We start from the raw sequence: 24,274 nt of genomic DNA, 5'->3' as shown, positions 1-24,274 counted from the left end.
AGCGTGACTAAACCAGAAGAATTTGACAGAAAATAAGCCAACGTGCTGTTAAGTTTGTTTTCAACCCCAAGCACAGTAATTGCCTGTGAAAGCAGAAAGCTGTCGACATGGAGTCAGGGCCCTGTGTGATGTGGGACGCTGGAGCCGTGTGGGAAAGGCGGAATTTGATGGGAAAGGCGGCGTTTAACCAGCTGCTGAAATGGGGGGTTTATTTTTCATTCCTCGGGTTAGAAGTTAACCGTTCCGTGCCTTGGCGAGCACTCTGCAAGGACAAACCGCTGCTGTTTCTCTACACGTCCAGGCTGCTTTGCTTCCTGCAAAGGCAAAACTTTTCTGCTTTTCTTCAAACTTAATCTGTTAAAATTACACTTGGGAGCTGCAGGAGTGCAGTGAGCCTGCGGGAGCACCAGCAGCTCTGTTCTGCAGACAGACAGTCATGAAATGTGATTTTTCCTGCAAACATGAACGTTTTGGTCGCATGGCATGTGAAGGGATGGGAAAGGTGCTGGTGCCGCTCCGTGATGTGAGTCCCTGGTGAAAACCCCCATCAGAGCCCCGGGACTGATGGGATGCCGCTGCTTTTCAGGATTTTGTTTCCCAGCACTGTGAGAGGTTCACAGCCTGGCTGCGGGGTGTCGGGCGATGTCTGAACCCCTTTGCCTTTGCAAGCACCAAATTATTGCAAATTCAGTGCAGAGGCCGAGGGGTTTTTCCCCTCCCTGTTGCCAGCCTGGGGGTGCAGCAATCCAGGATGCTCGACAAGAACCCCAGCGCAGGGACGGGCTCTCTGCAAGTGTGCATGGATAACCTTGCTGCAAAAGGTGGGTCAGGCATCCTCCACCTGTGCCGTGGCTCTGCACAACCACCTTCCCGCTGCCACCTCAGTCCCTTCGGCATCTCCCGGGGACACAGCGGGTGGGTGGGAGCAACATGAGCTGTGGGAGAAGGAGAAAGGGCCAAGGGGCTGTTTGTGCTCCACGCGTGGGAACAGGGCTTCGGCAGGGTTAATTACAGACATTGAGACCTTCTGCAGCGTCTACTAAAGATGCTGCTCGAGTGGCGGCAGCTGCCGGCGTTTCCGCGGGAGAGGCGCTCAACAGCATCACTAATGCGTTCGGCTGGGGAGGCGCAGCATGCGGAGGGTGAGCGCCGGCTGCAGCCTGCAGCACCAGGTACTATAAGAACCGTATCGCTAATAATTGACCATCTTTTCAATAATCTTTCCTGATAAGGGAGGCAGCCCTGTGGTAGCCCAAGCGGCACTTGGTGCTTTGTGTTTTATGGAAAAGTTATCTGTGCTGCAGGAAGTAACTTGCTTTTATGCAGCGGGCTTCGGCTGTCCTCAGAAAGGTCATATGAGATCGATGGGCTGCTTTATTAGAAAATTAACCCCTCTTTTGTGTGGCTTCTTTTAAACTTGTATTTGCTTTCCAAGCAAGGTCACTGCTCAGCTGAGCGACTTTTTAACAGCTGGAAAAGGTATGTTTACTGCTCCGAACCCTTTGCTGCCTCTATAAAGATGCCTTGAAGGGAGGCAAGTTGCGTTTGTAGGTGGGAGCATGAGACGGTAACACGACAAGATGCTTTTCTAACAATAGTTTTTCCTTTCGCCATGAAGTACTAAAGTCAGTGCTGCAGTGCAGGAGAACATGACGGGCAGAGCTCAAAAAAAATGTTGTATTATAGCTAATGAGACTGTGCTAATGTGCTGCTCAGCAGGAGTGAATTATCTTCTTATTTATAGGCACCGAGTTAACTGTTGCAATTTAAAATTACTAGCAAGATGCTCTTGGAGAATGAAATTCATCTGTATTAGTCTTTGCGGTTAAGTTAATTTGCTCTTTAAATCTTGTGGGGTATAATGCTGCTCTGGGTTCTGCAGGCTGGGCTGGATGGGGTAGGGGGCGAGCGCTGATATTTCCCAGCAAATGGGACAGAGTAAAAGAAGAGGTTAAATTTGACTGTAAAGAGCCAGCGTTTGAGACAGGGCTAGTTAAAAAGACAGCACATTGTCCTTGCAAATGGGCTGCCCCAGGGAATAAAATGACTTTGTGCTGTTGCTTTCTCATACATTTGCCTTCTTGATTTCCATTTCTGTACGTATTTATTCCTGCCTTGAGAAAAGCACTGTGATTTCAGTCAAGGTAAAAATCAGCAATGCTGTGTGTGTGGCGATGTCACCTGCCTGCAGAGGAAAATAAGTAATCTTCAGTTTTATGCAATAGGGGAAAACTCAACCAATACAAAAGCTGAGAGACAGTCAGCATAACAGGTATCAGCAGGATGGAGGCCCACCCAAAAGCGCTGCCCTGCCCCCAAAAGTGGGCTGGCTCCTATGCTAATAGATACGCTTCTGAACAGATTACTTAATATTTTTTAATCTCATTTTTGTCAGAGACAGGCATCAGAGAGCACCTGTGGGGCCCAAGTAGCCCCAGTTTTGGCTCAAAGCCATCAGCCCCACACCTGAGGTGCCCCAGGTGGGATGGGAGAACATCAGCAAGCTGGTAGGATACATTCAGCATCCTTTTATGAGGCAATTTTGAAGTAGATTGGTCAAAAGAGAAAAGCCATAGTATCAATTTGGGCTACAGAGTTGCAACCCAGCCAACTTATAAATGAACCAATCAGATGTAATTACCTAGATATTAAAAAGCATCCTATTTACTGGCTGCCCCTCCCACCCCTCTAAGTAACCTAGAAGAGTGAAGCGTAGCTGGTCAAACTGTACCTGAGATCCGTAAGTGCTCCATAATCAACTGTAATTGGAAAAATAAAAACCAAACCGAAACAAAAACCAAAAAAGAACCCCAAAAAACAACATTTGAGAATTTGAGAATTTGGCATGTGCTGTTCATTGGCAGGAGGAGACAGAAGAAATTGCCCTTTATCGAAGAAGTGCATTTGACTGGAGATCACACCGGGGACACTGGTCGAGGTGTTTCAGAAGCTGTTTTTTATGAGTGGCAATGGCTCTGGGCTGGGCAGGTGTCAATGTGTCTGTCCAGCTGTACAAGCATCGAGGAGGTACCAACCCTGGAGATGCTTTTGAGGGTTTTGATGTTCTTCTTGGGGGTTGGGACCCTCCCAACTTCCCATCAGGGCTATACATGGACCATAAACTTGTCTAACTGAATAACAAAATGAATCATTTCTTTAAAAGGTTTTGATCTTTTAAAGTGTCTGTCTTATGGTAACAATACAGCAGGATTTGAATTCATTTTCCTGTTGGTCTTTGTTGTACTTAAATTATGTCATGTCAGTGGTTCTAGAGGAGAATGAGAGCAGCACCTCTATGTATCCTAATCTGTGGCATATCCAGTTATCTTGCCAGATAAGCTGCTGCGAGACCATCTCTGGCCAGGAACCAAATTAAATACTTGAAGGAAAATCGTAAACAAGCAACCTGCCTTCCAAGAAACCCCCACATTTTCTCTCGTAGCAGGAATTAGAAAACAAACCTTCTCACTCTGAGCAACGTGGCTCTTCTGATGCCGCTCAGGAAGCCTCCCCCAGTGATGTCCAGCTGCCTCAACCTCCTTCTCCGTTGCCTGCCTCCTCCCCGTGTCTGTCCAAAGGGCACAGAGGAGAGAAGCTTCACCCAGGACTTTTCTTGGTTGTTCCCAGCCTTAATCTCCTCTCATGCTCCAGGAAGGTCTCTCCCATGTCCACATAGAATCACGGAATCATTTCAGTTGGAAGAGACCCTCAGGATCACCGAATCAAACCATAACCTAACCTAACTCTAGCACTAACCCATGTCTCTAAGAACCTCATCTAAATGCCTTTTAAACCCTTCCGGGGATGGTGACTCCACATGATGGGGAAGAGCTGGAGGGCAATACAGACTGGACTGGATGTGAAGTTCACGATGTAGGTTGTGGTAGATCTCCCCCTGAACATCTTCCCTGATATGAAAGCAATTTGTCTGTATTTTGGTGCAATTTGGTGAAGGTTCTTCATAATAGTATGGACGTGCTCTGAAATAATGAGCTTCATTTGATGAAGATTTAACATAAATTTTGAATCTTTAGTTGTTACAGTTGGTTTTGTTTGTTGTTTGTTTGTTTGTTTTAAATGACAAGGCAGTCATTTCTGCATGTAGCTTATACCCCTTGCTGTTTTCAGAGATGATATAATGTTTGATATATCCAACTTACAGGAGTCAATGAAGAGTCCCTGTGCCACCCATCTCAAACCAAATAGAAATTATCCTAAACACCTCTCCTTTCTCTTTTGCAGTCAAAGCCATCTGTAATGCAGGGGATGTTTTATAAGCACCAGCTACCTGGGATGTGTCTGTGAAGCACAAGTTATTGCCACTGGAAAAGGAGCTATTGATTTAAGCAGCTTGAAAGTGCTTAGCAGACATGGTCAAGCTGCAGAATATAGGAAAGAAAAGGTGGGGGTGGCCTGTGAAGAGGTGTGAGGCTTTAAGGAGGGATTAAGTTCAGATTATTGAGCTTTTTTTTTTTTTAAATTAAAAGTATCTGTTGTTTTTTTTTTTCAAGGGTGAAGCAACTCATCTGCCCTTGTTTGTCAGAGGATGTTTAACTGACAGCGAATAGAGCACACCATGGAGAAGGCAGATGGTATGGAGGCTTCGGGATATTTGTTTGCTCATTTGTTTCTTGAAAAAAACCTCAGCCAAGCCCTGAAGTAATTTCCTTAGCAGAAATACTGTAAATAACCCGTTTTCTATAGATAGGCATTAAGGCCGGGAGATACAAAATGCATCATTCATGTATTATGCAGAGTTCCTAAACAACAGCAAAACCATGGTCACGGCTCTCAGTTCAGCACGTATTCGTCCTCCGTCCTTTGCAGACAGGACAGATCTCCTCTGTTCCCACTGGCCAGGCTTGGCTTTTGTGCTGTATTACCTGAAATCTGGAATTTGGGGGCTGTGAATTTTTGCAGTCTGGGTCTGACCATATTAAATTGTATTAAAGCAGGACCCTCAGCTGCACTGCTGGAGCTGTGCCATTTGCCTGTGACGGCTGGGTGGGCAAACACTGCCATGCATTTTTTTGCAGTGATTTTCCTCAGCTAAAAGCCATGCTCGGTGCTGTGCTCGGTCACCTTGGAAGGCAGGTGCTTCGCATGGATGCAGCTGTGTAAAGCATCCCCGGCTGATGCTGTCTGGGTCCGGACTCTGCCCGGCACTGGGTTCATCATTTTCAAGGCATCATTTGTGACCTGGTGTTTGCAGATGAAACAATGCAATGATTTTCCTGTTTGGCACTATGTACAGCACTGAAAAGTTAAAACCAAACAAAAAGCCTTGAAAAATGTAATTGTCACACATTGGTTCCACCTTCTGGTTTTGAGCTGGATATATTGTATGTCAGGCAGCTTTTTACACTTACACAAACATGTAGCTCTGCCTACAAAACCTGCTGTTTGCTTAATTGCCAATTAGAGTAATGATTTCAGCAATTTTTTGGCTTCCTCTGTGCCACAATTACCTGATTCACCTCCGGAAAACTGGATCAGACCTTTGCATGTGTTGCTGTATCTCTGCATAGCTTCACCATGATCCTCCGCAATGATGGACTGTAGCCCCCCAAGATATTAAAAAAGCAGTAATGTTTTTCCCCTGCTCTAAACATATTTTTTGTTAATTTTTTTTGTTGTCTTCAAAATTCAATCCATCTCTTGGGTGTTTTTTTGGGTTATTTCAGCAAACGGCCAGCCACCCAAACCCGATGAGGAGAGGGAGCAGCCCCGCAGCCTCCCCTACTCCGTGGAGACACCGTACGGCTTCCACTTGGACCTGGACTTCCTGAAGTACGTGGACGACATTGAGAAAGGGAACACCATCAGGAGGATCCACATCCACCGGAGAGCCAAGCAGCCCAAATTCAGCACCCTGCCCCGAAACTTCAGCCTGCCCGAGAATGGCTCCCGTGGATGCACATCTGCTCCCAGCAAAAGCTGGACCTCGACCTGTTCCTTCCCTCAGCGAAAAGCATCTCTGGGGGCAGACGAAACGCTCCGGCCCCTCTTGCCCAGTGAGCTGACCCTTCCACTGCACGATGAGCTGAGTTACCGCAGAAAAGCCCTTTTGGCGGAGACGCGGCGGCAGGCAGAGCTGGGGGATGAGCTCCGGGGGCGGCCGCAGCTCCTGCGAGCCTCCAGCCTGCCGGCTGCCCTGCCACCCCCGCCAGGGGACCCACCCGTCCCCTCGCCCCTCCGGCCACCTCCCCAGCGCTTCCACGAGCAGAGCGGCTCCGAAAGCACATTTCACCCCATGCCGCATTCGCCCAGCTCCAACGACATTGTGTTAAATCTTCCGCAGGAGGCGAGCATGGAGGAAGGTGTCTCCTCGGGGCAGAAGGAGCATCGGGGTGGGGGCAGCCCGGGGCTGGGGCAGATGCAGCCCCTGCGGCAAAGCCAGCATCCTGCGGCACTGCAGGTGGTGATAGAGAGTGGAGGTGAGGAGGGCGATGCCACCGATGCTGGCGGTCGCTCTGCCTTGACTGGGGATGAACCAGCCTCACTAGCTGCCCTCCAGCTCGCAGAGGAGAACACAAACTCTGGGGAAAGGGAGTTAAGTGTAAATGAAATTGCTCCAAATGTGCTGAAGAATGCAGGGGAAGGGAGTGTCCAGGCTGGGGAGAACGAGGAGAGCTGTGGTCCTCAGCCTAGCAATGCAGGAGAGCCCGGCAGGGTTGCGGTGCTGAAGCAGCAGGTTGCTGCTCTGGAGGAGCAGCTGAGCAAGAAGAAGGAAGAGCTTGAGCAAATCAGGGCAGTGCTGGAGCAGCAGGATCGGGAGATTAAGGAAAAGGAGAAAAGCATTAAGCTCCTGGCCAGCTCTAAAGCTCAGCTGGAAGAGAAACTGTGCCGGGAAAACACCAAAGAGGCCAAGCTACCGTCCAGGCAGAGCAGCAGGGCTTTGCAGTGCCACGATGCTGCGGTCAACACCGACCTCTCACAGGTCTCTGGGGCCAAGCAAGCCCATGATAAAGGCATCAACGTCAATATCCCACTCTCCACCAAATCCATAGGATGCAGCGTCCACAGAGCAGACAACGTGAACACGCAGGCGATGGAGGTGGGTGCTCGGAGAGATCAGGGACTGGCAGACGTTTGTTCTGGTGTCACCGGAGAGGGACACAGACATTTTGGTGAAGCTGACATTGAGGCTGGCCTTCACGCACCGTGCTTCACCCAGCTGAAGACCGATAAGCACCTCAGCGATGACAATCAAAATCACAGGAATAACTGCAATACCCAGAGTCTCACTGCTCACGTGGTGACTGCAGAAAACTGTCGGGGAACAAGAGCGGGCTCAAACATGGGAGAAAACAAGGCAGGCTTTGGTGAAGATGAACCTCGAGATGGGCTGGAAGAGGAAGGTCCCCGTGACCACGAGGATGTCCCTGCTGTTGACCCCATCAGCCAATATGTAAAAAAAATCCAGGAGCTTTTGCAGGAGCAGTGGCTGTGTTTGGAGCACGGCTACCCCGAGCTGGCCAGCGCCATCAAACAGCCGGCCTCCAAGCTCAGCTCCATTCAGAACCAATTAGTTAATTCCTTAAACTCGTTGCTGTCTGCCTACTCTACGCAAGGGCCCGCGGATAAGGAGAATTCGAACGCACACTATCAACAGTTGGGTAAATAATCTTGGCAGAGGTTTCAACATACCCGGGCCAGATCTCTTCTGTATTCAAGCATTGAGCAGGGGTGATGCAGTGGAGCTTGGTGATATAATTAGTATCAGTTAGATCAGAAATAGCCCCTCCTAAATATGTATGAGAAAGGGAAACCTCTTCACATCATAAGCTACATGATCTTAAATTAAAAACAACAGCAAGCAAAACTATGTAGGAGCTGATAAAGCTGTGGTTCAGTTGTATGCAGGATCAGCTTCCAAAAATGGCCATACTTGTGGCTATTCCATCAAACAACCATTTTTCTTAATTGGATTGGACATTTCAATTTGTAAGGACGTGGGACTTACACTCCCATCTGGAGTAAATCAGCATGGAGTTCACCAGAACCAAAACCAATTCAAGCTGAGCAACTAGGCTGGGAAAAGACCTGTCCCTATCCACAGCCGTTCATCTAAAATAATTTTAGCTTATATGGAGATAAAAATCCCAGACTGAAGGCTGCCTGTTCACTGTTGTGGGGGGAGAGGGGAGGGGACACTGCAAATAGATAAGTGACCTGTTACTTGTGAGCAATACATAATGAAACTATTCAAAATCCAATGGAAAGACTCACCTATGTAGTATTATATAGATTTTTCAATACATTAGTATTGAAAAACTCACTTGGAGATATTTGAGACACGTATCTTAAAGGCAGCAGGGCAGGTTCAGATTGTGGCCAGGTGCATCAGCAGTTTTAAAAGACATAAACAGCATCTCCTAAGGTGAACTAAGATGCTTACAGTTATGATTTGTTGCTAGAGGCTGGGAATAATCATGGATAATTATGGCACACCTGCTTAATTAACCTATTATTTTGTATTTTGCTAGAAATCTCTCCAACCACAAGTCTTAAATCTATCATGAAAAAGAAAAGTTATGGTTTCCATGCAGGAGGCAATGGGACCAAAAAGAATCTTCAGTTTGTTGGGGTAAATGGTGGGTAAGCATCTGTTCAGAAGATAAAACTGCCTTTTCACACGTGATGTCCTCTGTATCGCTGAAGAAGTCATTCTCTTTTTTCCCTCTTTTCCCCTCCAAACCTCTTGATTAAAAGGGCATTTGAACTGGAGCCTCTTTTCTCCCTTCTTTAATCCAGCACTGATAACCTGTAAGTAACCCTGTAGAAAAGCCACTAGTGTTTTCAGCACAGCATGGGACACCCTGGGGACTGACACCCTCTGCACACCCATCTTTTAGGGCTTCATCCAAAACCCAGCTGGGTCTGTGGGAAGGTTCCCACTACCTTTGGTGGATTTTGGAGGAGATCACCATTACCTGGATGGGCACACTGCCACTATCCTGCCTCCATGCTCCAGCGACAGCCAACAGAAGTTGGTTCAGGGACTGAGAAAGGACCTTGTGGTGAAGGAGATCCCTATTTCAGGTTGTGCTCCAACACCCAGTTCCCTCTGCATCCAATATCTGATGCTCTTTGGCCTTTGAGCTAACTAGACACAATGACATGTGCTATCGATGCATGTCTAAGAGCAGCACTGTCACATCTTCTACCAAGGAGCACGTGTGCTGGCATGAAGAGGACAGGACACATTTCATGTCCTTTTGCTGTGCAAACAACTACCTGTGTGCAAGTTTGGATGCTGGTTTCTGCTAACCTATGCTTCTTTGATGTCCCAGCTCAATGGCTACTGCTGTTGGGTTCATCAGGTGTTACTCGTTGTGTAGAGCTTCTACCAACAGTCACTGAAATGTGTACAACTTGTAGAGAGGAGATCCATCTCGGCTAGTTTGAGAAAAGTTTTGGGGTTCCTCAGAGTGAAATATTCCGTTTCATGGTAGATGTTATTGTTATTGATACTTTTGGACACACAGAAGAGAGGTCTATCTAGCAGAGGTGCTCAAATGATGGACTCAGGTCCATTCTGGAGCTTCAAACACAGTTTCTGCCTAGTGGTCCTCAAGGTTGCCAACGTGCCAACTGTCCCACCTTGCCACAGGGTCTATGTTTCTCACAGCTCTCCATCAGTGTGCCGGCAGGGAGGTGGCACACAGCCCTTCCTTGGCCTAGCTGGGGCTTGGGTGATGGACACCCCTGCGAACCAACTGGGTAGTCCCTGAAATAAGCTTGCCTGCTGCTAATTAACTGCTTCTATCATGCTCCTGTTGGCTTAAGAAGCCAAAAAAAAAAAAAGAGAGACTAACCCCAAATCTGACTGTAGCTCTAAACTTTTAACTTGTATATCGCTCTGGGCTTCATCCAAGGCCTGCGGTAATCAGCGGGTTTCTTCGATGGGTCTTGATCAGGCCCCGTGGTTGTGGATGGGAAAGGAGTGAATAATGTGTGGTGTCCTCAAATAGCTACGAAACGACTTCAAGTGAAGACACAAGTTGTGAAGACAGCCCATCGGACGTGGAGAGCGAGACGGAGAGAAGAGACGATGGTTTGGAGCCCACGCAGATGAAAGCTGGAGGTGAGAGTGAGGAGACTTCATCTGGGACCTCCTTGCCGGAGAGATGTGAAGATGCTGACCCGCAGGAGCCATCGGCAGAAGCAGCACCTTGTGCTGAGCACAAGGGTGACAGGTACCAGCAAACCAGACAGTGATGTGCTGTCCATCACGTTTCTGCAGCCATGGGACACGTGATGCTGCGTTCGGTCCCTCCCATGGGGCTGGGATCGATGCTCTGGCTGCGCGGTGGAAAGGCAGCTGCCAAGCTATGCAGCCATGGGAAAAGGCTTTAAAGATATAAATATTTTCTGAGTTAGTACAGAATCTAATGGGGGTTGATTCAGGCCGTACACTTGACTGTGGAAAAGACAGAGTGAGTCACATTTGGTGAGAATTAGCTCAGTTCTCCCCTCTCGTTTAAAATTTCTCTGTAAGTTCTTTGCAGATTCAGGATTTTTTTCCACTTTAAGGATTCTTTTAACAGATGAAGTGACCATACAGTTCTGGGACTCTGCACTTAAACACTTATCTAAGTGCTTAATTTCACACCTAAAATCAGGTCAATAGGACAACTTGTATCTGTAAAGTTAAACACTTGAATAAGTGTTGAGTGTATTCTGACCTAAGCTGCATGTTCTCCTTCCTCTTTCTCATGATGGATTTACAAAAGTATTTTCCCCTTAGATGCCAACCCTCTGAAGATTTCCTTGCTGACTGCCAGCTACTCAGCGAGCACCTCTCAGAAATCAGGACCACAAGCGACAAACATCTGGTACAGATAATTTTCAATCCCATTTCAGATGCGGTTCTCGCCCGCTGATATGTTTCAAGGATAAGATAATCCTGATGGTGCATTGCAGGCTGTGCCCTACCATGCTGTGGACAGCTTGTGAGGAGAGGGGGACAAAATGACCTCTGAGGCAGTTTTAGAAAAGCTGAAAAGGAAAAAAAAAAAAAGGCTTTCTCTGCTTACTCATTCAAGTTACCACAGGAAATTCCTTTCCCCCTTAAGTTATAGCAGTAATCCCGAAACCACAAGCTAAATACCAGCTGGGTGATGCTAGAGCTCAGCACAAAGTGGTGGTGCGGGGCGAGGAGCCGGGCAGGACAACTACCCCAGGGGTAATGGTGAGATCTTGGTGTTCGCAGCGGCATGTCCTGAGCACCGTCTGCCAGAAGTGGTTCCAGGTGTCCAGCCACAAGACTTCCAGCCCAGAGGTGGTGGCAGCATATCTGAAGGCACTGGGGACCATCCAGCCCCAGCTCCTGGCGATGGTGGTGAACCTGGCTGACAGGAACGGCAACACGGCTCTTCACTACAGCGTCTCCCACTCCAACTTCCAGATCGCAAAGCTCCTGCTAGACACTGGTAGGAACAGCCATGGCTTTTGTTGGGAATGGATGTGGAAGTTCATGTCACTCTTGGTCCATCCAAGATACAAGCATAGGGCCAAGGTCCACTCAGGAGATATGGTTGAAGAACAGCATCTTCCTCTATAGCTTGGCCTTGGCCCCATGGATGTAGGCAGGGGTCCCAGCTGATGGTCCTCAGGGCCATTAAGGCTCATTAGTGCCCTCAAAGCCCTGACACATTTTGAGGGCTTTGCAATCTGATTTTGGAGAGGGATTGGGGTCTCTGTGGCTAAGGGGTGTCTTTCAGGACCCCAGTCCATGTGTGGTGGGGTGGCTCCCTCAGCTTCTTGTAGCAGTGAATGCCACATTATGGCTTGGACCTGGAGGATCAGGCCCCTGAGAGTGTAATGAACTCCCCAGCACCGCAGAAAAACTCCTTTTTTAAACTGTTGAGCTTGTGGCTCCTGTTGCAAAGAATGAAAAATCTCAGTTGAGCTTGTATGGAGAAAAAATGCATGCAAGCACAGCAAGAATAAAGGCACTTTGGCCTTTTTTCCTGGGCTAGACAATCTGGTAAATGTGAGCGAAATGGCAGATTATCATACACATCTATAGCCCCATTGTTGCTGTGGTGGTTTGTCCCTTCCTGCCCCCAAGTGCCCTAGTAACCGAGGTGGCCGCGTCCCCAGGGCAAGGCTGGACCTGAGCCCCAACTCATCAGATGTGGCTCATTCCTCCTGGTGGGGTTGGAAATAGGCTCTTTGAGGTGAAAAGTGAGTAAAACGGGGCCGGGATGGATTTATGCTGGTTGGGTGACAGTCATCTTTCTGCTGCTCCCTTGCTGCAGGAATCAATGCAAAACAAGCCACAGCTCCACAACCAGCATGTGCCCAAGGCATTAATTATCCCCTGCCTTTTTTTTTTTTCAGTTGTGGTCTACGAAGTTAATTGAGTTGACCTCAGCAATTGTAATTAACTGTAGCAATGAGTAGCACCAAGTATCCTTTAATGCTGTGCTCACAAGACTTGATACTTAACACCCATAATTCTTAACCCTGTGTAATTCTCTCAACTCCTGTTTCTGGGATCATAAGATGCTGAGTGTTTTATAATTGCTTCTTTGCTTCCTGTTTGCTCATCTCTCCCTGTCGGATTCACGGTGGGGCTGAATCCTCCCCCTGCCCGGTGCGTCCCCGCTAGGTGTCTGCAGCCTGGACCTGCAGAACCGCGCGGGCTACACTGCGGTGATGCTCACCCCGCTGGCGGCCGCTGAGACGGCCGAGGACATGGAGGTGGTGATGAAGCTGCTGAAGGAGGGGGACGTCAACCTGCGAGCTGCCCAGGTGAGTCCCCATGGTTCTGCTGTTCCTTTGAAAACCCAGTGTGGCCACACGTGGGCTCGTGCCATGGGCAAAGGCATCTGCAAAGCGACTCCTGCCAAGCTCGTGGCCTCCTGTTTGTTGTTGTGCAATGCCAGGTCAGGCTGTGGCTGGGCAAAATGGAATAAGCTCCCTCGGCATCATGTCCCCACAGGGGTCTTGAGTTGGGGAACGTAATTTGATTTCCTTATGCTGCATGTGTAGCACCAGGGTGAGCCTTAGTAGCAAACGCTGTGTTGGAGTTGCTGTTTCCCAAAAGTTACAAAAGCAACTTTGGATAAATTGCAGTGTGGCTACCCACCAGCTCCCTGCGAAGGGACTTGAGAGCTGGATAACTGAAGGGGCTAAAGAAAGGCTGAAAATTTTGCAAAACAATTTTTCTGAGCTAAAAAATCAGAAGTGATGCCAAGGAGGTGCTGTGCAGGGTGGACCCCGGGGTATGGGATCCCCAGGTTTGCTGGTGAGCAGTGGTCTCATCAGTCACACATTTCAGTCTCAGAGATGGCAGTGCCCTCATCCAGCTCTGCTTCCAAAAAGCTGGAAAAATTAGTCTAGACCTAAGTTAAACTGCCCAGAAGGGTTAAGGGGACCCACCTCCAGGGACAGCTGGGAGCTGGGCAGTTTGGCTGTGCTGCTGCAAAGAACTTCCACATGGCCATGGTGCAAGGGAGCAGAGATCTCCTGCAATACCTGCCGAAGAGCTCAAGTATTATTTAATTATAATACACAGTAGTATGAAATAATAAACAATAATAATATGAATTATTATATGTACTATGCAATAATAATAAGCAGTTTTATTATACATCCGCATTATTATTATTATTATTATTATTATTATTATTATTAAACAGTTTGAATGAGCAGGGCTATAGGAGGCCGGTGGGTATGGGGTGTTCAGCCTTTCTGTGTGTGGTTGCAGGGGGGCCAGACCGCCCTGATGCTGGGGGTCAGCCACGAGCGGGACGACATGGTGCGAGCCCTCCTCTCCTGCCAGGCTGACGTCAACCTGCAGGACGAGGAGGGGACGACGGCCCTGATGGTGGCTTGTCGACAGGGCAACGCCGACATCGTCCGGCTCCTCTTGGCCCAGCCTGGCTGCCAGGTTGCGCTGACAGACAAGGTGAGATTCCAGCACCATGCTCAGCCCCATACACAACCTCACGTCCACCAGGCAGGGAAAGGTCATGCAGGGACATGCTTTATAGGCTGCAAGCCCTGAGTGGTGGTTTTGAAGTGAAGAAGTACAATTTTGGACCGCTTTTAGGAGAGTACCTCTGGTTTTGGTGCATGTTGGATGGGGTGGCCATGGCAGCATCCTGCATCCCAGCCATAGCCCAGGCAGGAGCACTGGGAGGAGGAGCCCAACCTGGTGTAAACCTAAAAAAGATGAAAGCCTGGACATGTGGAATCAGCAGAGCTTTGGCTCCAAGAAATTAGCAGCAATTAGCTCTCCTCTGAGAACAGACACCTCTGCAAGGGGATGCATGGGACCAGGCTGAGAGCAGAGGACATCTCACCCTGCACAGACTCATGATGATGGGCCATGTGGCTGCATTTATAGTTATGCAACTATTTTCTAATTAAACTACAGTTTTGTCTAATATGTCTGTTATGGCACTGGGAAGAAGGGAAGGCTTGGCCAAGATGTGTTTTGTGCCCCGAAACACCATGGGGACATTTGCAGAACAGTGGCTCATTTTAAATGAGGGATGAACTGCAGGGAAGGAGGATTTGGGAGTAAACAGGTGGGTGCAAAGCTGGAGAGAGGAGGAAAACTCCTCACCAGTGAGCAGGATAAAACAGCCTCCCTCAGTGATGGTGGGGCTGAGACTAGAGGTGGTTGTGGATGGAGCTGGGGTCTGAGACCCCACCTGGAGTCCTGTGTCCAGCTCTGGGGTCCTCAGCACAGGACAGACATGGACCTGTTGGAGAGGGGCCAGAGGAGCCCCAGAAATGATCAGGGGCTGGAACAGCTCTGCTGGGAGGACAGGCTGAGTGACACAGCTGGGGTTATTCCACTTGGAGATGAGAAGGCTCTGGGGAGACCTTGTTGTGGCCTTGCTGTACCTAAAAGAGGCTGTTAAGAAAGACGGGAACAGGCTTTTTAGCAGGGCCTGTTGCAACAGGGCAAAGGCTGATGGTTTTAAACTAAAGGAGGGAGATTCAGGCCAAATATGAGGAAGAAATTGTTGCCCCTGAGGGTGGTGAGAGCCTGTCCCAGGCTGCCCAGAGAGGTGGTGGATGAACCATCCCTGGAGACATCCCAGGCCAGGCTGGACGGGGCTCTGAGCAACCTGAGCTGGTGAAGATGTCCCTGCTCATGGCAGCGGTGGCACTGGGGGAGCTGGGAAGGTCCTTCCAACCCAAACTGTTCTCTGATTCTGTGATTCATTCCGGAGGTGGCTGGGGGTGCAGGGTTTCGAGTGGTAACGTCTTTGCCTCCTCTCTCCCTGCAGGAGGGTAACTCGGCCCTGTCGCTGGCCCAGCGCGGGGCCCACGGGGACATCGCAGTGCTCCTGCGGGCCCATGCTGAGCAGAGCCCGTCCCTCTCAGTGTGACCGGGCCAGGAGAAGACATCGGGACGGTGAATGGGGAACAAACAGCTCCTGCTTGTAAACAGCGCTGCTCCCAGAGCCAGCAGTGTGGGTTTCCTTATGTACGGGGTGATGAACCCTGTCAGTTATCTGCATACATTCCCCATGTCTAATTCTCCTCGTTAAGCCTGCTTAACCCCCCCTAATCTGCGCACATTGCCACAGGTGACACCAAGCTCTCCTATACAGTCCTGCAGTATAGATTTGGCAGGTGAGCAACCAAAACAAAGCAGAAAAGCACATTAGCAGAACAATACTTAATCTTTTGTAACCTTAGATTATGGTTGTCCTTTTAATCGACTACTTAACTATATCTCATTTAACTTGTAAGTTTGTGTCCTAATATTTATTATTAGCTCTCCTGTATGTAGTGGCAGGCAGTGATTATTCAGTATATGTAACAACAAACACAAGCTGGATGGATTATGTAAAGTATAAAATCCTATTTATGTTTGCTTATGTGGGTTTGGTGCAAGAATTAAGAATTAATGCTCTAGGAAAATGAGTATACCAGACCCAAACACACAGACATTGTTTTGCCTCTATTCAGAATTACCATATGGCTCCTATTTTCCCTAATTAAGTTAGAACTAGCGAGGAAGTGCAGCCCGTTGACAAGCACCGTGCATCCGCACACGTGGTGCTCGGGCACAGCGGGTCAGGTTATCTGAGCACGGCACGAAGAGACCACACAGCTTCCCATCCCTGGGCGTGTTAGCGTTATCCCAGGGTTTCAGGAGTGACTCTGCTGGCAGACGCCTTTTGTGCAAACCGCTGCTCTGCGTTTTTCCCTCGTACTCAACTTTCAGATGCCCAAAATACCCCCCTGTAAATCCAGATTCAGTTGCTGGAGTTGGCCGGTGACAGGGCCTCCCCTACCACACGGCACCCATAGGGTCTGTCCAGCATCACCTCAAATCATGCGTAGCGCAGGGTTTTTTTCTTAAAACCACTGGTAAAGAGGGAGGGAGGGCTCAAGACTTACTTTTCCAAATGTTTTTATGCTGTTATTAAGTCACTTTTTATTGGGAAATGCCATTTCATGAGGTTGTGCTGCATCAGGACCCAGTGGATGCTCTCCACAGGCTTTGGTGGACCTGGATGCTGTCAGCAGTTGAGCTGGTGCCATAAAAACAGTTCTACTTCTCATCACTAAAAGCGAATTTCCCTAGTTAGCTAACTACTTTCTGGGTTAGTAAGCAGAAGTTAATCCTGGACTACATGTGTTGGTTCTAATTCAATTCACATGGTGATGAAGTCTCTCCTGACCTGCCTTCTCGGCTTCCCTTGTGTTTGCAGTATGTGGCAAAGCCATTGCTGAGTCCCTGTCCTCACGCTGGTGACACTTACTGCCTTGCAGGAGGGAAGGACACCCCTGCCCTCTGTTTTCCACCAAAATCTGCTGTCTGATCCCTTTTCTTTGTTTTCCTTATGGTTTTATTTGGAAGAAATCATCATCTCGCATGTCTCACTGCCTTTTTTTTAACTCTGTCCCAAAGTGCAGTTACCTACTTTATGTATAAATAAACACGAGTTAAACCTTTACCTGTGTTTGCTCCCATCCTGTCCCCATTGCCATGGTGCTCTCCTGGCACGAGGCGGTGGGGATGCTCTGAGAGATGGACAGACAGACCCCTAAAAACAAGAGGGCAGGGAAGGACAGCCCCTGGTGACTGCACATATGGGCACGTCATTAAATCAGTCATTTTTGAGGTGTTTCTTCAGATCACTGACGCCCCCAGGAGGTTCCAGGCCCTGGTTCACTGCACAGACATGATGGGGTGTGGGGTTTTTTTCGCAGGAATAGCCCCAATTTACGCTCCTGGGTGCTGAGCACCTCGTGCCAGTGTGAGCACCCATTGCATCTCAAACCATCTCCTCCCACAGACTCCAAGGACCATGGATGGCTCGACACTGCCCTTCGCATCTCCCAGTGCCCACCACCACTGGATGGCACAGAACCAATTAAAAAAATCATCTGTAGGATCTCAGTGCCACAAAGAGCCCAAGAGCCATCCTTAATTTATATATTTCAATATCACGGTAGAGATCAAACTAAATATAGCAAGCAAAACTACATCCCCAGTGAGAGCACTGTACAATACAAATGGAGACAATTAAGTCACAGCAAGGAAAGAAATTAATCTAATGATCTTTACAGGCTCACCATCGAGGAGCTGATTAGCTATGAAGGGAAAGGATGGCAAGGAACTCAGCTGAACACGATTTTTCCACTCTCCTTATGGCCATTTCTAGTGTGTCCCTTTCTTTTGTTGCAAGGAGGGAGCAGGGACGCTGATGGTCTCTCATCCAAAGCACCTCTATCGTCATGGGGGACCACATCACTCTAAGAAGCCCTCAGCATTCACACCGGCACTGCAACCAGGATGACTTCCAGTGATTCTCTGTTTTTTCCCCTCTAATTTACTGATAACCTTCAGAAAATCCCTCCAGCACCCAGTGTCCCCTGACCCACATGAGCCCGTCAGGTATCCCCAGGGATGCTGGGATTGCCTGAGCTGGACACCGGGGATGGTGGTGCCAAAGGGGAGATGCCAGAGAAGCAACAGCCACCTCCACCCAAGGTCCATCCTGGGGAGAAGGGGACCCTGGATGCCTGGAGACATCCCAGGCCAGGCTGGACGGGGCACTGAGCAACCTGATCTGGGCGAAGATGTCCCTGCTCGTGGCAGGGGAGTTGGACTGGATGAGCTTTGAACGCCCCTTCAACCCAAACCATTTCATGATTCCATGCCCCATCCCTGGAGACATCATCTGCAACCAGCAGGCTCCAGCTCCACAACAAAACCTGATTTTGAAGCAACTGTGTGAACACACAGCGTGTGACCATGCGGGGACTGCTCTGGGGCACAGACCCCCAGGGGATCAGAGCCCCTGGCTTCCCCAGGGCTGTGCCTGTCACTTGGGGCCCCACTTTGTCCCGAGATGTGCCCTGGCTGACCTTGCTGGCACTGGCCCCATCCACGGCCACGTGAGATCCTCTCGCCCCAGCCAGCTGCCCCCTGCGTGTGGTTTGGGGTTGATGCCTATGCCAGATACAATACACAAAAGAAACAGCCCACGGCTTCCCCCGCTCCTTACCGAAAACCAGATGATCCCAAATCATTCCTCCCACGGCTCATGAGCTGCCAAGATGCTGGAGCGATGCCTCCCGGGGGGCACCGGGGTTGGAAGACAATATCCAGAAATTTTAGGGGGTGGGACACATGGAGATGCAGCCATGCTGTGACCCCCAAAGCGGGATGGCCCAAGCGCTGCCCTGACATCAGCGGCAAGATATGCAAGGAATGAAAGTGCCGGGTCTATGGCAAAATGTGCAGCCCCTGCGATCCGGCAGGCCCGGACAAAAGGCTGCTTTGTGCTCAGCGCTGGGTCTGGGGGCGGGTAAAAACATCCCAGGTCCTGCGTGAGGAACTTCGAGGCTCTGGACAGGAAAAGAAACGGCAAAGTTGCCCCTGTCTCTGCTGCAGAGATGCAGATTGTTCCTCATCATTGGCCTGAGACCGTATAAAGCAGAAAAGGGGAAGAAATAATTGCAGTAATTTGCTAACATTGTCCAGGCTACATTAAATGTTGCAGTTAGCTTTTGTTAAGGATTGACGCATTTTTTGTGCTATAAATATGAAGGAACCTCAGCCTATGGTGCAGGGGGAACCTCAGTTCCTTCGGCAGGAGCCCTGGGGGACAGGGACACAGGGAGAGCAGGGCAAGAAACATCCGTCAGCCTCCAAAATGTGGCTGTGGCCACGTTCTGCAGGGAGAGAGCAGAACACCTCTAGCCCAATGTGAACACAGAGACCTGCACCACTGGTGAACATAACCTCTGTGGTTAATTCAATTAACAAGCTGTTCCTGGGGAGAGGGGACATGCCTTGGCTTCAGTCCTGCCCGTGGCCTCCCCACACCGGGTGACAGTGGATGCTGGGATGAGCCTCTTGAGGCTTAATGCTGGGGGAGAGGCAAAACTGACAACCAGCAGCTTTCTGGGGTCTGAGTCGAAGCACAGAGTACAAAACACAATAAAATCTGCTTTCTCTTTCCTCCTCCAGTCTGGCCCATGCGGGTGGCAGAGAAAACCAGCACCTCTTGGTTTATCACCCAGAAACTGCCCCATCAGCAGCTGGGATGGTGTCAGCTCAGTGACTATCAGCAGAATGGAATATCCTTAGAAGAGATGAACGCCCCAGCGGCAAAGGCAGATTTATTTGCTTGCAGGGGAATGAGCTGCTGCAGCAGTAGCGTGCTGGACACATCCACAGCATCCGCGCTTTGGGGGCTGTGGGGCTGAGCTGCCCTCGGTCCCCTGTCCCATCCCCATGGCTTGGCATGGGGTGGCTGCTCGGCCCTTCTGTCCCCAGAGACAGAGGACAGTTATCACAGGGCCGTGATCTTCTTTCCAAGAAATCTCTTGCTGTGGTACCCAGGTGCATTCTTTTCGTTCCATGTAGCACTTACCTATTTGCAGGGCAAAACACCAACTTGGAGGTTTGGGAGTTTGTCTTTCCAGGTGTGAGCATCCCTCGGGGCAGGCCCTCTGGCAGGGCCACCAGGCTGCAGGCAGTAGAAACACAATATTTTGTCAATTGCTCCATCTAGTGCCATTTCAGCAGAAAAAGCCATGGGAGCGCAATGCTCAGAGTCAATGCAGCTTTTCCTGGCTGGTGTCTGCGGCTGTTTGGTGGGGATGTGTCCCCTGGTCCAACACTGGTGCCATCAGCCGTGTGCTGTGAGGTAGGATGAAAAGAAGGGTAACAGAAGTACTAATTGATTTCTTAATATTTGAAAATGCTCATAGGGAATATACTATTTTCAAGGGCAGATACTGCCCTGTAAGCATTCATAGTCTCATTTTGAGAAAGATGAGAGAAACACGATAAATGAAGCACAGGCTCTCATGGCCCTGGGTCTGCAAGTCGAAAGCAGATTTCGAAACTGTGGCAGGGTGGGATCAAGCCATCAAGGAGACGAGGACCAGCTGCCATCATGCATCCGAGGGCCCCTAAGAAAGACGAGGACAGACATTTCAGCAGGGCCTTTATGGTAAGACCAGAGGTGATGGTTTTAAACTAAAGGAGGGAGATTCAGGCTGGACATGAGGAAGAAATTGTTGGCCCTGAGGGTAGTGAGAGCCTGGCCCAGGTTGGCCAGAGAGGTGATGGATGCCCCATCCCTGGAGACATCCCAGGCCAGGCTGGACGGGGCTCTGAGCAACCTGAGCTGGTGAAGATGTCCCTGCTCATGGCAGGGGTGGCACTGGGGGAGCTGGGAAGTCCCTTCAACCCAAACTATTCCATGATTCTATGACCCAGGCACCACCCAAAGATCAGGAACCACGTACCCCCAGCACGTGTGATCTGCAAGGAGAAAATCTGGTGTGGAGGGGATGAAACAACCTGCAGCCAGCAACAGCTCGTGCTTCACCCTGCACAGGGTAACACCAACATCTGCAGCAACCGTCCCCATTTGCTACCCCACTCCCCCATTTAAGATCCATTTGTCCACTGCACACAAGTGTCCAGAGTGCTCTTCTTCCTTGCATGTGAACGAATCTGTAAAAAAGCCCAGCTAGCAGGGAGGGGAAAGAGGGAAGGAGAGCATATTGCTTTCTAGGGGAATTTATTTGTTGGTCCTTTTTTTTTTGCTGCACACAAATAAACCAGAACGTGCAGCAAATGAGCTCCTGGCACTACCCACCTTCCACACTTCCACCTTCAACAGATGGCCCATCATACCTGTGCAAAGTGTTAAAAAAGAAGGAGGAAAAAAAAAGCCAAGAAAGGGCTTTATGAGACATAAGAGGCTGTTCCCATTCAAAGTGCAAAAAAGTAACCCTCCCAGACTTGGAAAAGCAGCAGTGACCTCAGATCCTTGTTCCTCTTCCATTTGGGATGCTGCAGAACATGGATGTTTCTGATTTTTTGCTGTCCAAAAAAGGTCCAGCTATCACAGGATTGTGCGTGTTAGGAGAACAAAATGTCTATTGCTGCTAAGAGGAAAAACAATGACCATGACAGTGTTTAACCAGAATGTAAATACAACTAAATTACAGACATAGAAGTGTGAAATTGTGGAGAAAGATTATAATGGAATTATATATCAATGCTCAGCACAACTGTAAAAAGTAATGTTTTATACATGTGCAACGTTTAATTAATTCATTCCAGTTCTTTCAGGCGCAGGTACATTAACTGCTCCATCTCAGCATAATCATATAACCTCAACAGACTCTCGCTAAGTCATGCTTCCAGGGTGGTAATCACCGTTTGATTAATTACAGGGAATCTGGAGTCATTGCAGACATTCCCAGTACAGCCATGCAATGTGACAGAGTCCCCTCACCCCACCGGGCTGACCAGCTGTCCCCTCCAGCCCCAGGCTGCAGTGGGGATTGTGCTGGGACAGACCCTGTTCCCTGTGGTGGGGAGGACACAACAACTTAGAGCACCTCAGTCCCAGCCTTTGGAAGAAGCGTGAACATCAGCAGAACTGGCCCTTTTCTTTGCAGGATCAGCTGAGAAATGCAAACAGCCCTAAGGTGGCTGCTGGTGATGGCAAGTATGGCCATGCATGTCACTGCAAACCGCAGGTTACTCCAGGTCTCTGCAGGTGAGGAAGGTAATGGTGAACAGCACATGGTCCTTCAAAATGAAAAGGTTCTGACAGCTGAGTCCTCAAACCAAGCAGGAGAACCCTGTACCAGCTGGTACATATGAGTTGAAATGGTGGTGAGCAGCACAACTGAAGGCCTGTGAGATGCCTACGTTAGAGATGCTCCTCCTGCAAGCACCTTTGCTGTTGATTTTGAATCCTTCTGGCACAATAACAATCACTTGGCACCTTCATTTTCATCCTCTGGTTTTACTGCCTGTGCACCAGACCCTTGGTTTCTCCACCAAGCCGTTTTTGTTGGCATTCCTCTCACTGAAACCAACTTACCGGGTAGAGCCAACCAGCTGGGCAGCGGTGGCCTTCTGGTGGAGAGCAGATGTGCATGGGATGGCTCCCTGTGACCATCTCATTCAGGAGCGATCCTGCTGCCTCGACTCAGAGCCCTGGATGGCTTTCACCACAGCCGGGTGTCACCACAACCTTCCATCACTGCTACAGCAACCACCGCTCCTGCTCCTCGAGAAGGGGCAACCATGACCCCTACTTGGAATAGCAAACAAAGACGTTTCATCCAACAGATTTGAACAGTGACTTAAAAATAAATAATAATAATAAATGCACGACTATGTATGTAACCTAGCTTTATTTAGAATCTTTGAAGTCATAAAATATTTCATTTTACTGATATACATAAACATACAATCAGGAGGTTTAATTGCTTTTTCCCTTGCACAGAAATAAAGTTTTAAACAAACCAGAACACCTCAACCCAGACAAGCGTAATGCAAATTTAATTATCTAACTTGGTCCTGTACATACAGCACACGCTTCTCTGCATGGTCACTGGTTTATCAATTAGTTGCAATATAATTTTTGGCAGTAATATATTCAATACACAAAGTGCAAATTACAAGAAGCAGAAAATGTTCTCTCTCATTCTGAGCAATGAGAAGTGCAAAATATCTCAGCCCATAAATTCTATTCTTTATGTATATGAACAGTATGTGCATAATAGGCTAATAAATAGCTGTGTAAAACTTCATAGATTAAATGTGGCAACATCTTAAAGTAGGAATGCAACGGTTATATAAACATAATCAGACGGAGGAATCATTACATTTTGTCCATAAAGTCCATACAATATTTCTGAAGGTACCTCTTCACATTTCACCTACCCACCCTTAACTTCTGCGTACCTCAGACATCTTTGCAACCAAATGGAGTTTGTTAAAAACTCTCCCATTTGCTACATCTGGACATATTTCTGTGCATCTACAGTCAAGGTTCCACTGACACTTCACTTGGCAAATCAAATACTACAGTGGGAAGTCACGGAAAACGTGAAGTCTCTTCCAGGCACTATTAACGGAACACCCACTAATTGTTCCAGCAGGCTAAATGCACTTTGTGATTACCTAAAGAAAACTTTTCGATGATGTAAGGAAAACTATTTCAATGAGAGCTAATCACAGCTTCCTCATTTCAGTGCAGTTCATCCAATTTCAGTACCTTTTCTTTTACGTAAAATAGGGAAATTCCCACTCTGGCTAAAACACGCTGAACAACGAATGGTACCTTTAAGACAAACCCTGCACAGCTCAGTTATTATACTGCAGATTTTGAATCTCCTTTCCATTTAATTCCAGGGATTTTTCACATAAAATGAACGGCCAATTTTGACACCCCCACCACTTTAATTTCTCCCAGCTACATCACTATTATAAATTACACCAAATAGTCCAAATCAGACTGGGCTGCTTCCTCTAAAACTCCAATGTTCCACTGGATAGGAAGATTAAACCACAACAACTGGCATTGCCATTCATCCTCCTGCCAAACTCATTTGCTAAATCACTAAGGCCACGGTCATACAATCACTGCAGGAATGGCTGCGACACATTAACGAAGTTGTGAATCTTGGGCTGAATGTTCCTGCATCCCATCTCCACCACGCCAAGCTCCTTGTGGGCTTCAACAGCCTCTCACCCGGCTCAGCTTAAATCAAAAAAAATAGTTGGTTGCTTCAACTGAGCCGTTCAACTCGCCAGAGGGGGCTGAGGAACACTCGGCCCCGGGAGGACATCACCTTAACCTGCTGCAGCAACCTTCTGCGGTGATCACCTCACCGTGCTTGGTGGTATTTAGTATTATCCAAAATTGAGCTCCAGCAGCCCCAAGGGAGAAGCATCCCCTGTGATCCATGAAAGCCTCTGCTTGCACTACCTGATCCTGGGCAGACTCTTGGA

At 48.7% G+C, this 24,274-nt stretch overlaps 1 protein-coding gene across 1 annotated transcript; it reads left to right on the top strand.

The window, feature by feature from the left end:
• Window positions 1–1,045: 1,045 nt before the first annotated feature.
• KANK4 (KN motif and ankyrin repeat domains 4) lies at window positions 1,046–15,362 on the top strand (the record flags this gene model as incomplete). The annotated part of the gene is made up of 9 exons (XM_080349088.1): window positions 1,046–1,172; window positions 5,685–7,619; window positions 8,490–8,601; window positions 9,978–10,202; window positions 10,754–10,841; window positions 11,219–11,438; window positions 12,623–12,765; window positions 13,724–13,924; window positions 15,261–15,362. 9 exons carry the CDS (start codon window positions 1,046–1,048, stop codon window positions 15,360–15,362), a joined length of 3,153 nt encoding a protein of 1,050 aa, XP_080205214.1.
• Window positions 15,363–24,274: the final 8,912 nt, after the last annotated feature.

Source organism: Nesoenas mayeri (assembly GCF_963082525.1).
Source record: "Nesoenas mayeri genome assembly, chromosome: 8".
Classification (NCBI taxonomy): domain Eukaryota; kingdom Metazoa; phylum Chordata; class Aves; order Columbiformes; family Columbidae; genus Nesoenas; species Nesoenas mayeri.
The sequence above is the reverse complement of the archived record's forward strand: the minus strand, read 5'-3'. Positions and strand labels throughout refer to the sequence as shown.